General features: G+C 40.6%; 1 protein-coding gene across 1 annotated transcript in view; it reads right to left on the reverse strand.

Annotated features, from left to right (window-relative positions):
• Window positions 1–12262, reverse strand: part of sos2 (son of sevenless homolog 2 (Drosophila)) — a 42046-nt gene that overhangs the window by 6514 nt on the left and 23270 nt on the right. Inside the window, exons 8-16 of the mRNA XM_006798636.3 lie at window positions 6323–6421; window positions 4389–4516; window positions 3603–4258; window positions 3439–3520; window positions 3215–3337; window positions 1608–1720; window positions 521–743; window positions 303–422; window positions 48–210 (exon numbers count right to left, since the gene is read on the reverse strand). Of these exons, the coding sequence (XP_006798699.1) occupies window positions 48–210; window positions 303–422; window positions 521–743; window positions 1608–1720; window positions 3215–3337; window positions 3439–3520; window positions 3603–4258; window positions 4389–4516; window positions 6323–6421 (1707 nt within the window). The remainder of the gene's footprint in view (window positions 1–47; window positions 211–302; window positions 423–520; window positions 744–1607; window positions 1721–3214; window positions 3338–3438; window positions 3521–3602; window positions 4259–4388; window positions 4517–6322; window positions 6422–12262) is intronic.

Consider the following 12262-nt stretch of genomic DNA (forward strand, 5'->3'; position numbering starts at 1 on the left):
CTGCTTTAATTTGTGTAGTCCTGTTTTTCTCCTCATATCTCACTCACCTCATAGGTGTGATCGAGTCTGTAGACTGCAACTGAGTTGATAGCGCTGAGCACCTCCAGCACACCGTTGAAGTTATTGAGCTCCTGGAAAACCTGCAGAATCTCTATGACCCGTGTGAACACCGCCACCCTCTCTTCCAGGTTCATTGTCTCCACTATACACCTGAAACACGCAAACACATCCACGAAACATCGTTAGAGGAAACGGGACCTGAAAAATTAACGGCGGATTTTCTTATAAGCAAAGTGACTCACTTCTCGAACCACAGAGTAAGGTTGGTAGTGTGGCGAATCATGCGGAGCAAGTTTGGAGAGTGCTTCTCTTTGTCCTCTTTGGTCCAGACGCTGCCGACCAGCTCGGAGGGCCGAACAGCTCTGTGGAAGCAGAATTTTATTTCTTTATGTAAAGAAGCCGATTGCTACACGTATTTTCTGACTTCAACCTTCCACTTCTATGCCTATGAGTGACTGACCTGTACAGCTCAGACTCGATCAGTGTCAGCTGACGTGCAATCTCTATGGGGTGAAGGGTCATGAGGTCAAACAACTCCAGTTGGCCGCTTCTGCAGATGTGCCACTCGATGGGAGGAGGCGAGCTCTCAAATGTGATGCTGGGACTGACGCCGTTTGTCTGAGGCTGCATCTTTCTCCTGATGATCTTATTGATGGACTCCACCCACTTTCTCATGGACTTGCCTGAAAAAAATAAATAAATACATTAAAAACAATCATCCATTAACCACTGGTGTGTCACTGTACTCATGTTTCACAGGTAAAACTACACTAGAGACTACATCAAGAAGCCCACCGAGGCTTTGCTCAGATCCAAACAGACAGTAGTTTGACAAATCTGTACACATTAGTGATGTGGTCTTTTTAAGGCAAACAAAAAGACTATATTTTAAGTCAGCAAAGGCAGCAATTTGCCTGATAATGATCCCGTACAGACAAATTATTTATAGCTGCAATATAGTGTCTGAACCCTTTCTTTTCCTGCATTATGGATATAGGTTAATATTTTTATACGCACACAAAAATAACTAAAAATGCAAGAGGTGACAAGATAATTTAACAGGAGGATGTAATTTCAGAATATCATATTCAAAATGAGATTTTACCAAAATTTACCTCAACTTAGGACAAGAGCTTATGAACAGCAATTAGATTTTTTTTTTTTAACAAAACATTATTTTTTGGGGCATTTGGGGCATTTTTGCCTTCTTTGATTGGACAGTGAACATGTTTCAGACAGCAAAAAGGGTAGAGAGAGCAGGGGAAGAGTCATGGGTTGCAATCGAACCCAGGACATGATATCAAACCTTGTCGTATATGGTCGCCGTAGGATTTTGACGTACCAATATATGGCACACGAGGATAAAATAACATTGCTTGCTGTATATTTGCAATTTACGCATCAGAGGTGGCTCAATAAGCACCCTTTTGGACGTAGCTTTGATAGATAAACGCTGGAAATATTGCAAAGTTCAGCTGTAGGACGGCTTTTCCCATGTTGTGTCAAATGCTTATTTATGGAAGCAGCCGTTTGTGTTTGTGACTGACCTCGCAGTTGAATTTTGGTGGTGAAGTATTCTTCTAGTCGACTTCTAAGCTCTGCGTCGTTCTCAAAGTCGTAGAAATGATGTTCAACCCACTGACGGAAAACATTGAGAACCCTGCGAGGTGAAAAAGGTAGTTGAGTTAATTTATTATTAGAGCTTCACAGGTTTATTAGGACAATATGCATACAGTTTGCAAAGTACATATACAAGGGAAGATATTTCTACCGTTTGTTGACATTAACAATTATATTTGGTATGTCAAAGAAATACATAAGATTACCAAGTAGTTCACAGAGACATGCTTTAAAAGGGAAAAGCAAATGTCGAAAGAGGGACACCTTCTGAAGTGCCAGTGTTAAAATACACAGTCTGACCACATTTAAGTCCTTACTGAACAACAGACCACACATTTTGTCCTGCATGTACACTCTAAAACACCCTGAAGGCTTTGTTTAAGACAGACACTTCAAAGATTTTAAACTCTTCCTCAGAATGTAATATAATAGCAGTACAGGACTTTACCTAGTTTATAAGATCCACTCGTTTTGTCATCGTTTCTGTGACTAACATTCACAGAATTTACAGGAGCATGTCTGACACTAAGGAGCTCCCTCTTTTTTAAAAGGGGACTTACAAGATTATATCAGACTCTGCTGCTCCTTATAAGGATACACAGTCAAATACAATAGTAATTCTGTGACATGGTGAGAACATTTTTGCCTTAACAGGGGGACAGACACAAGAAAGCACTTAAATAACAAGTAGAATAAGCTTTCTACAAATTTGAGTGATGTTTATCTAAAAATGCAGGTTGTTCAGCTGTGTATTAAACTGAAAGTTGTGTTTTGGAGCTTAGTAAAACAAATAGCACTTGAATTTAAAATGACCCAAACATGAAGTTCATCTTACGATGTCACCTGCCGTTGCCAAACCTTGACGGCATTCACAAGATTTTGTCTGTGAAGGTTCTCAGTCATCCAGGTCATCGTAGTCAAAGGAGCTTGCAAAGAAAAGCGTCTGGACTTAAAGAAGTCCAGATGCTTTTCTTCACAAGATTTTCAAAAAAATTTGACTTCTGACCTTTGACCTTTACATCGAGGCCACTAACATTAAAAACCATCTGAGATTATTAGGAGATAGACCTTGGGTGTCAATTTAAAAGTCGTAGATGACTTCCTTCGTGTGCCATGGCATTCACAAGATTTTCAGAAAACTTGACCTTTGACCTCGTTCTTGAGGTTGAGGTCACTGAGCTTCAAACTCATCTGAGATTTTTAGTAGATACCCTTATGGGATCAATTTGAAGCTCCTATGTCGCCTTGTTCTCGAGTTATCGCATTCACAAACTCAGGCGTCCACATCGCCTGCCCTCCCATGTGCCCGGCCGGTGACGACAATACCATATCAGCCTTTTACGGCTGAGGGGTTAAAAATAACAAAACGAACCAAAAACGCTGCTTTTTGCCTTACGTACAGTATTTCAGTGTTTAAAATGAGTATTGACTCAAGACTTTTGAACAGTATACTATTTCTTTCACTGTTAGTGTTCTCCGTCTTTCTACTTTCACTCAAATACACAATTAACTTGCACATGAGCAAATTTTTCACCTGAGTTGGACCGGCTGTACGTATTCCTTTCGGAACCTTTGGAGCTGGGCTACCATCGGATGATCATTGGTCATCAGTATCTGTCTGTCTTCGTCTGTTGGTTCTGGATCAGGAATCGTAAGCCTGAGAAAAGAAATGATCAGGTGTACCCTGACGTCAGTTACAGTTGTGCAAAATCACGAATTATAGCAAAAGAATTACTGTAGTCACGGAAAAGACTGAACCTGTCTATCAGCAGGGTGAGAAACTCGTGCGGCTTGCAGAATGATCGGTATGTGGTAAGAAATGTGCGAACGAAATTGGGATCTAGAAAAAGATCAAACAGATGATAAACATAAAGGAAATTAAAATATTCATTGCCACTAGCGAAGCTTATGCAGCAGCTTACCAGCATACATATGGTATGTGAGCCTCTCTATGAGCTTGTCCACTGTGCCGGCTTTAATGATGGGGATTCCTGTTTTGCTCTGCACTTTATCCTCAAACACTATATTCTCCTCAGAGTCCTGCACCGCAAAACGGTACACCTCTGGAGAGGGCAGTCTTAGAGGCTGTGCCTGCTCCTCTTGCTGCAGCTCCGTGTCCAACATGCGATCTAAAGTAGACCGGTATTGCAGAGTCACCAGCGCTGCCATCCACGCTTCCTTCTCCTCTGCTGTCCGAGCACAGAATACGGCACGGGTATCATCTTTGGCTACCAGTTCAAAGGCGTTCCGCAGCTCTGGCGAGTCCTCGCGGTCCGTAATGCTGACCTTCCTCAGAACAAACTTCTCTTTCAGACGGAACTCCGCCCCGCTACCCGCTCCCGGGAGCCGTGAACTCTGATTGGCCTTACAGCTGATCATCAGACCATCAAAAAGGAAGTTGTGTCTCTCGTGTTTAGCACCTGCACGTATAAGCGGGCCCTCCAAGATGAACTCGCTGCAGCACTGACCGATGTCTTTCCCCTCCCAGCCGTCGATGCTTTTCTGGATCTCGTTCATGCGTTTGATGGCTAGCTGTTTGCTACGAATCTGCCTGCTATACAGACGATACATTGGCTCACTGTGAGGGAGGAATAAAGTTTGGTGAGAAAACCCCAAAGCTTAGTGCACAAGTTTTTAAATGCTGAACCACTGAAATATAAGTAGACAAACATAAGTCTTTATTGCTTATTAATAGTAAGGAGACGTACCCAGGTTTACGTCGAGGCTGGTGTTTGGCATAAATTCGCTCCATGCTAGATTGAAGGTTAAGCAGAGCTGTAAGCGCCTGTTTCAGACATTCTCTGTCGTCTAGGTCTTCACTGCGCTCTTGAAGTTGCTGTAAAACGCATCAGAAATATTCACGATTACATAATATCAACGTCTTCTGTTTTAACAAGACAAAGTGCAGGTGTAGCTGATAATGGCACCAAAGGCTTGTTCATATGATGTGTGAATGGCTTACTGGGACACTTAATGGAGTTGATTACATTGTTTTAAAGTCCTACAGAAAGCCTGTGTTAAATGCAATTAAAATAGTATTTGATGCGTTACATCTTATATTAATTGTTGGGCAATCTCAATCTAACGGCTGTGTGTTCCTGGAGCATCAGGCTCAGTTATTACATCACTCTGGCATGATGATGGTGCCACAGGACAGAGAGCTTTCTCTCGTGACACCATGTGAACATTGCTCAAAAGTTATGCACCATGTTGGATGTGATAAGTGTGTCTTTTGTTGCCTTTTCCTTCCATCACGCCAACAGGTGGCAGCAAATGGCTACCCTGCCCTGAGCCTGGTTCTGCCAGACGTTTCTTAATGTGAAAAGGAGGTTTTTCCTTCCCACTGTCGCCAAGTGTTTGATCAGAGAGTCGTTTGATGGTTGGTGTTTTCTTTGTATTATTGTATGGTCTTTACAATAAAAGCACTGTGAGGCAGCTGTTGTTCCGATTTTGTGCTATTTAAATAAAACTGAACTGGAATTTCACTAGCATTCGAAGAGGGGCGGACGAGTGTTTGCAGGCAACTAGAGCTGATTGTGACCAAAGCAACAAGGCTTTTGCCAGCTGAATGGGGAATACTATTTTTTCCAAAGTGACTGGTGGTTGCCAAGGGATCAGCAGCCTCTAGGTTAATGCGATTGAGTCTTTAGCAATCGATTTCCTAGTGACTGCCATTAACCTCCAGCAACCACTCGCCAAACTTTCAGGAAACTAATCTTTTTTCCCCCATATGCCCATGACCGAGGCTTTATTCACCAAACCCTACACTGTCGTCATGGTTGTCACGTGTCAAAAATGCAAACAAAACACCACTTAGAAACATTAAAATTACTTCATATTATGCAGTATTCTATAGTTAATAAGCTGCAGGAGCGTATTATTTCCTTGAATGCAGAGAAGGCTTTTGAGTAGAGTGGCTTTATTTATTTGAGGTCTTAGGAAAGTTTGGACTTGGAGAAAGCTTTGTAATTTTGTCAAACTTATCCATCTTTTACCTAGCGCCTGTGTCCTTTTAAATGGCTCTAGCGCTTCAGAATATGCACTGGAGAGATATAACTGACAAGGAGACCGTATCATAGTATAAAAGGACTTTAAATAGATTCAGTTCCCTACAATAGTTTTGCAAGCCGATGATATGCTTCTCTTCATCTCAAAATTGGAAAAAAAAAAATCTACTCCCATGTTGATGTCAGTCATTCAAAATTTGGGATCTCTCCCTGGCTATAATATTAATTTTGATAAAGCAAGAGCAATGCCAGTTGGTTTTGACAGCAAAACTTCATATTCATCCATTTCCCCTTTCTCCTGGTCTGACTTGGGATTTTTATATCTTGGGATCGATATAAAGCCTAATGTAAGGGTTTTATTTTGGGGTTTTATAACATCCTGCAGAAATATGATAATCAATCAATATTGGGAATGTTCTCAGTCAATGGGTCAATGGATGATTTACAGAAAGCCTATGGTGAGGACGATTAAAAAAAAGTAAACATGATAATATCATGTGGTCAGTGGTCACATATCTGTAAACCCCAACATCCATCAATTGTGTGCATCATTAACAATAAATCAGGGTTGTGATGGGCAGTCAATTTGAAAAAAAAAAAAAGAGAGAGAAGAACAAGTAAACATTAGGACAAACCTGCAGTAGCTCAAAGTAGTGCATACAGTGGTACACTGGGACCATCATCAGCTGGGGAAGGATATATTGCACAGCTTCTTTAAAGCCTTCTGTAACTGACTGCAGAAACAGAAAGAGAAAAATGAATAATAAGAACACTATGAACAGATTTGACCAACCAACATAACAGAAGATTTTCCACCTCAATACAAAAAGAGTCTTTTTCCCCCTAAACAGCATTTAACTCAGAAAATCTGTTTCAAAACAAAAACATTTTCCCATCCAGAAAAAAAACAACATTTAGAAATGCAATATGCATTTATTTATATGCAAGTCACAGAGAAGTTATTTTAAAGTGAAACTGAAAGTTGAGTGTTTATGCTGGATGTGTTTAGACCTGTCTAAAGCTCGCCTTTCATGCCTCCAGGATAAGCCAGTGTACAAGTGTACGGTTGCAGTCATGTATTCAACTCAAACGATAAATGAATGACAAAAATTGATCATTAAAAAAATGACTAAAATGTCGGCCCTGACTAAAAATATTGTACAAAATGCACAGTCGGTCAGCAAAGACAGATAAAATGGGTACATCCCAGTCTGTTAATGTGAAATCAGCCCAGATGAGAGGGTGCAGGGGGGACCAGGGGGAGCGAGAAGCAGTTGATCAAGTAAGGCAGAGGTAACCAGAAAGGGAGGGGTGTCACAGTATCCTTTTAAAGCTCCTGTTCCCCAGATAGCCGAATCAGAATCAATACGTTCGTACTCAGACTCCTCTGCAGCGACCACAGTCTCTGCATGCAGGGAAGAAGTCTGGGGGGAGGGGGATCGTGTGCATTAGAGAAAGCCATCAGCTGCCTGATGCACCCAGATGGACAGCAAGGGAACAATGATCCAAGTTTAGATCGTGTTATTGATACGTCAGCATCCTGCAGATTCACAAAGTGTACACGTGCTTTTTGTCACCGTTTTGAGACTTATCATAGTTTTAAGATATAATGCTTACAGGGAACCTAAGGAATCCATGTATTTATATTCATGTTTGTCACCCAATTCATGAGCATGTAGTCGACTTATTTCTGTCCAGAGTGGGTGCAATCACACAAATATAAAAGAAAAAACAATAGAGAGAAATGGACTTTATGATTTACTGACTATTTTGTAACTTCTTCTGTAAATCTGATGTCATCAGAAATCTGGAAAAGGTGCTTACATGCCACAGGATCCTGCTTTCCACTGAAGCAATGCAGCTATGCAGGTATCACAAACCCAGTGTGAAACAAGAATGTTCATACACAACAGAAACCTCACAGATAAATGGTATGCTAGCCCTGATCTAGATGCTTTCAGCGAAGATTCGACAACTTGGTGAGACTATTGATCTTAAGAATCTTTAAAGAAAACAAAACTGGCTTTCCATTTGTAATCATAATTTAAACTTATCATACATCTCTAAAGGGATATGCATCATTTTTGCTTTTGGCCCCCGACCCTCCTCTTCACCAGGAGGAAAAAAAAAAATGTCCTGCAGTGTGGCTGGCTGTTCTATTTTTAAAAGGCGATGTAATTTACCCACACTAGCAGACGCTGCAGAGTGCAGGGGCTGAGTGCTCGACAGACGCATCTGTCTGACAGAGAGGAGGGGCAGAAAGTCAAGAAGGGTGGAAAAAGAAAGATGAAGCACATGCTTTGAGACAAAATCTGAAGAGGAGAACCGATGTGGCCACTGCCACAGGTTTGACTGGAACGTGTGCCAATTCATCCAGGTGTTCTAGATACAACTGAGCGTGCTGGATAAAGAAGGTAGAAAGAAGATGAGATGAGTCACTGGTTGGCAGAGAAACACCATTACACCATCTCCCGTTAGGACAACTGATGATCAACACGTATATATGTTAGAGTTGGATGTCTCGAGACCGGTCTTGGTCTCGAGACCGGTCTCGAGACCACTTTTACGTGGTCTTGGTCTCGTCTTGGTCTCGACGGACTTTTGTCTTGGTCTTGTCTTGGTCTCGACGGACTTTTGTCTTGGTCTCGGTCTTGGTCTCGACGGACTTTTGTCTTGGTCTTGGTCTCGCTGTCTCGGTCTTGCGCTCTCAAATCGACATAGTGTTCGGGAGATTTGGAGTCAACCATCAGCGGAGCGGGGGGTGTCTTACTGGGCTTAAGCCCGTGTCATTTTTTCAGAAGCATGGGGTTTTTTGGAGTGTAATTTGTTTGTTAGATGCCTGACTGACAACTGTATAAAACAAAAACAACACACGAAGCACAGAGCGCACCGTCGTAAATTCCCCCTGATTTTGGTATGATCCGAGCTTTGGCACTAGGCGACTGAGCACAGCACCCATGTGAGCGAGGGGGGAGAAGCTGCTGCTTGCGAGTTTGCTGCAGAGGAGAGCTTAAGTTTGACCAGGTACCAACGGAAATCATTCGTACTGAACTAATAATGTAAATATGACGGTGTATCACAAAAGATTGATATCAAACTGATCACTTGGTTGCGTTACTTACTCTTCGAGTGAATCAACAAATGGATAAATAAAAAGCCGAACGACAATGCTGATTTTTTTTTAGAGAGTCTTAGCTTACATCTCATATTTTCAGTTGTTACCCTCCACGGCTAAACAAACTCTCTAAATCGGTTTCAGTTGTGTACTGATGAACACAACAATGGACATAAGGAGCTTCTTTCAAAGAAAAAACTCAGGTAGATGTTATTTTATATATTATGCTTTGTATGTTGTTCAGTATATCTATGCAAAACAAGAGGAATTTCAATACACAGCAGTATATTCACAGTTGAAACCAGATATTTACATACACTTTAGGGAGAAAACATAAAACCTTTTTTTTACTGTTAAACATCAATTTAGAGTAAACTTTTGTTTTAGATAAATAAATGTTGTAATGTCTTTTGAATTAGTTAAATGTCAGAATAAAAAGAGGGAGCTGTCTATTTTAATCACTTTCATCAAATGTAGGAGTACATATACACTAAGTTTATTGTTAATTAAGATTAATTAAGAAAACTCCAGATGATTCCATTCTGAGCTTAAGAAGCTTCTGATTGGTTAGTAGAGTCCATGTGGGTAAATTGGTGGCACAGCTGTGGATGCATATAAGGCAAAACACAGAGCCTGTTTCTTTGAAATGGGAAAGTTTCTTTGAAAAATCAAGAGATGTCAACCAAAACACCTGGAAAAGAATTCTGGAAAAGAATTCTGGAAAAGAATTGTGGAGCTCCATAAGTGTGACTCAATTTTGAATACAATTTGGTGCCATTTACAATTAAGAAATACAGACAGTTTCTCTCTTTACTCTTAAAGTTAACAAATATGTTTTTTATATTTATCAATCTAAAAAAAGAAACATTTAGTCTGATTTGATGTTACAATTAAAAAGTGTTTGTGTTTTTACCTGAAGAGTATGTAAATATCTGGTTTCCACTGTATATTTGTGTTTGGCTTGATTGTCAGCACAAAGAGGGAGAGAGAGGAACAGAGAGGGAGAGAGACGACGAAAATGACGACAGAACAGAGATGGAACAAGAGCAGGTGAGACACACATGTTAGTCAAATGGTTGTTTGCCAAAAACTTATGAGAACATGTATCTCGTACCTATTGTATCTTTTTAGATAGCGTTTGTTACTTTTAAAATTCTATATTTATTAAGTTATGCAGGCTTGTTTGCTCAACAAGGCTAAATAATTATATAAACTTTTCAGAATCTAAATAGTGTACTTTGGTAGAATTAAAAAATAAGTGTAGTGCAGGTCTAAGATGATTTTTAGTGCTGCTATCATCTAGTTCTGTCTTGGTTACCGTTGTAGTCCTGTTTTAATTCTGGATCTGGTTGAATTGGGGTTTAGTCCCTGTGTCTTGATACAGGCTCGACTTTGTTCTGCCTTGCTGCTTAATTAAAAAACTCGTTTAAGGTGTCCTGCGTGTGTGTGTGTGTGTTTTATATATATATATATATATATATATATATATAGTCATTCTTTTTTGAACAAAGCTCAAAACAGAGCCTAATAATCTTTCACTCATTTCTACCCTCACTTAATTTCCTTTGGCTGCTCAGCTCTCACACAGTGGCTCAGCTATGCTCCAATCCCTCCATATTGTGGCCAATCACATGCAAGGATATAGGATAATATCATTATGTGAAAAACAGAGAGGGTGAGAGACGCAACAGTCAAGTGGAGCATGCGTCTGTCCTCTCAGTGAGTGAGTGAGACAGTAGACAGCGGTGAGGAGGGCTGTGCGAAAGCAAAAACGCATAAATATGCCCGAGACCCGTAAACGAAGCAGCATCTGGCTGCAGTTTAAAGACTTTTTTTGTCTCAGTCTTGGTCTTGGTCTTGGTCTCGTCTCGGTCTCGTCTCAACTTGGTCTTGGTCTTGTCTTGGTCTCGATACCCTCTGGTCTTGGTCTTGTCTTGGTCTCGATACCCTCTGGTCTTGGTCTTGTCTTGGTCTCGGATTAGGCGGTCTTGACTACAAGTCTAATATATGTACACGTGCGCACGCACACACATCTCCGATTGTGCACTCGAGCAAAGTGGATTTGCAAGATATCTTTCCATCAGATGCCGTAAGAGCTGAACGTCTTAGCTGCTGGGTTAACAAAAAGGCACAGCCATATATCATTTCCTTAAATTTTACTTCCAAAGTGGTCTTTAGGAATCGTTCTCCAGGATTTCTGAAGGTCTCTCAAAGTCTTTCTTTGGACATTGGCTGCTTTTTCACCTGCGTTCAGTCCAGTTCTTGTACCTGACCATTTATTTATTTTTTTAAGAGGATTTTTATTTTTGTTAAGCTGCTTAACACCGAGATATAATTCAAATAGCCAAAAAAAGGCTCAAGGGATAACTCATAACTCAAGGGATGAAACAGTGTTGTGTATACACATGACAGATAATTCTTTATGTAATTTTTTACTAGGAGCCAATCACAAAAACACATCATTTGTTCCCGTTTCTAACAGTATTTTTGCTCAAACAACAATGTGATTCCCAAAGAGCTATTAGCAGAAAACAGTGCTGTGGCAGTGTGCCATTATAAATTTTGAAGAAAGTGGACAAGTAAGGTGACAAGAGAAGAAGTCTCATGGTGTCAACATCACCATCTACAGCACTACAGCAGATGAACACTACCTGAAAGTCATGTCCGTAAAAAAAATTAATTAAAAAATAAAAAAGCCCTGATAAAGAACCTGAGAGATTCATCTACTGTTCTCAGCCTCATCAGAAATGGTCTCAGAGGAAGGGTGGCTTCTACTGAGGACACTGGATTGAAAATAAGTGGGAATAAGATGGAGTAACAAACACATGGAGGTGGGCAGGACAGAGAAACGTAGCATCAGATTTTGCTACACCACACAATGCTTTCCAGAAAGTGTGATCTGTGTTTTTCAGCAATGCGAATGATCCCAAACACACCATCACTGCAACCCAGAGCCTGGACTGAATGAAGCAACGTGGGATCATCTTGACAGCCAACATCCAAAGAAGGGCTTCTTTGGAAAAAGACTTCCTTCTAATGGAGAAGCTGAAACTGAACCCCTTAGATTATGAATCTTGATTGCTATTTTCTGTTGACTGAACTGATTAATTGATTGATACGTTCTTACATATATAAATCGATATATACACTCAAGCAAAGACACTATTTTTACTTATGTGCTGCTGCTTTAGCTTGTGAAACAAAACAGTTCTTTGTTTAAAAAAAAGTGTTATCAATATGGTGCACAAATAAAGCTGTATTTTTAACTCTGGTGCCCTTTCCCTCACTCTCATACAATGTGTATATGGAAATAAACACTAGGTGTGAATAATCAGAAGACTGTGCCAGCACTCTAACTGGGGTTAGTCTAGCGGTTCACAAATAAACACAGCGAGGCCTCAAAATGAGGTACAGGCAAGGCTGCAGGGCACTCACTCAGCCAGACTTGGTTTCCTCACTG

This window comes from Neolamprologus brichardi, chromosome 19 (assembly GCF_056152115.1).
Source record: "Neolamprologus brichardi isolate AB-2024 chromosome 19, ASM5615211v1, whole genome shotgun sequence".
NCBI classification, from domain to species: Eukaryota; Metazoa; Chordata; class Actinopteri; order Cichliformes; family Cichlidae; genus Neolamprologus; species Neolamprologus brichardi.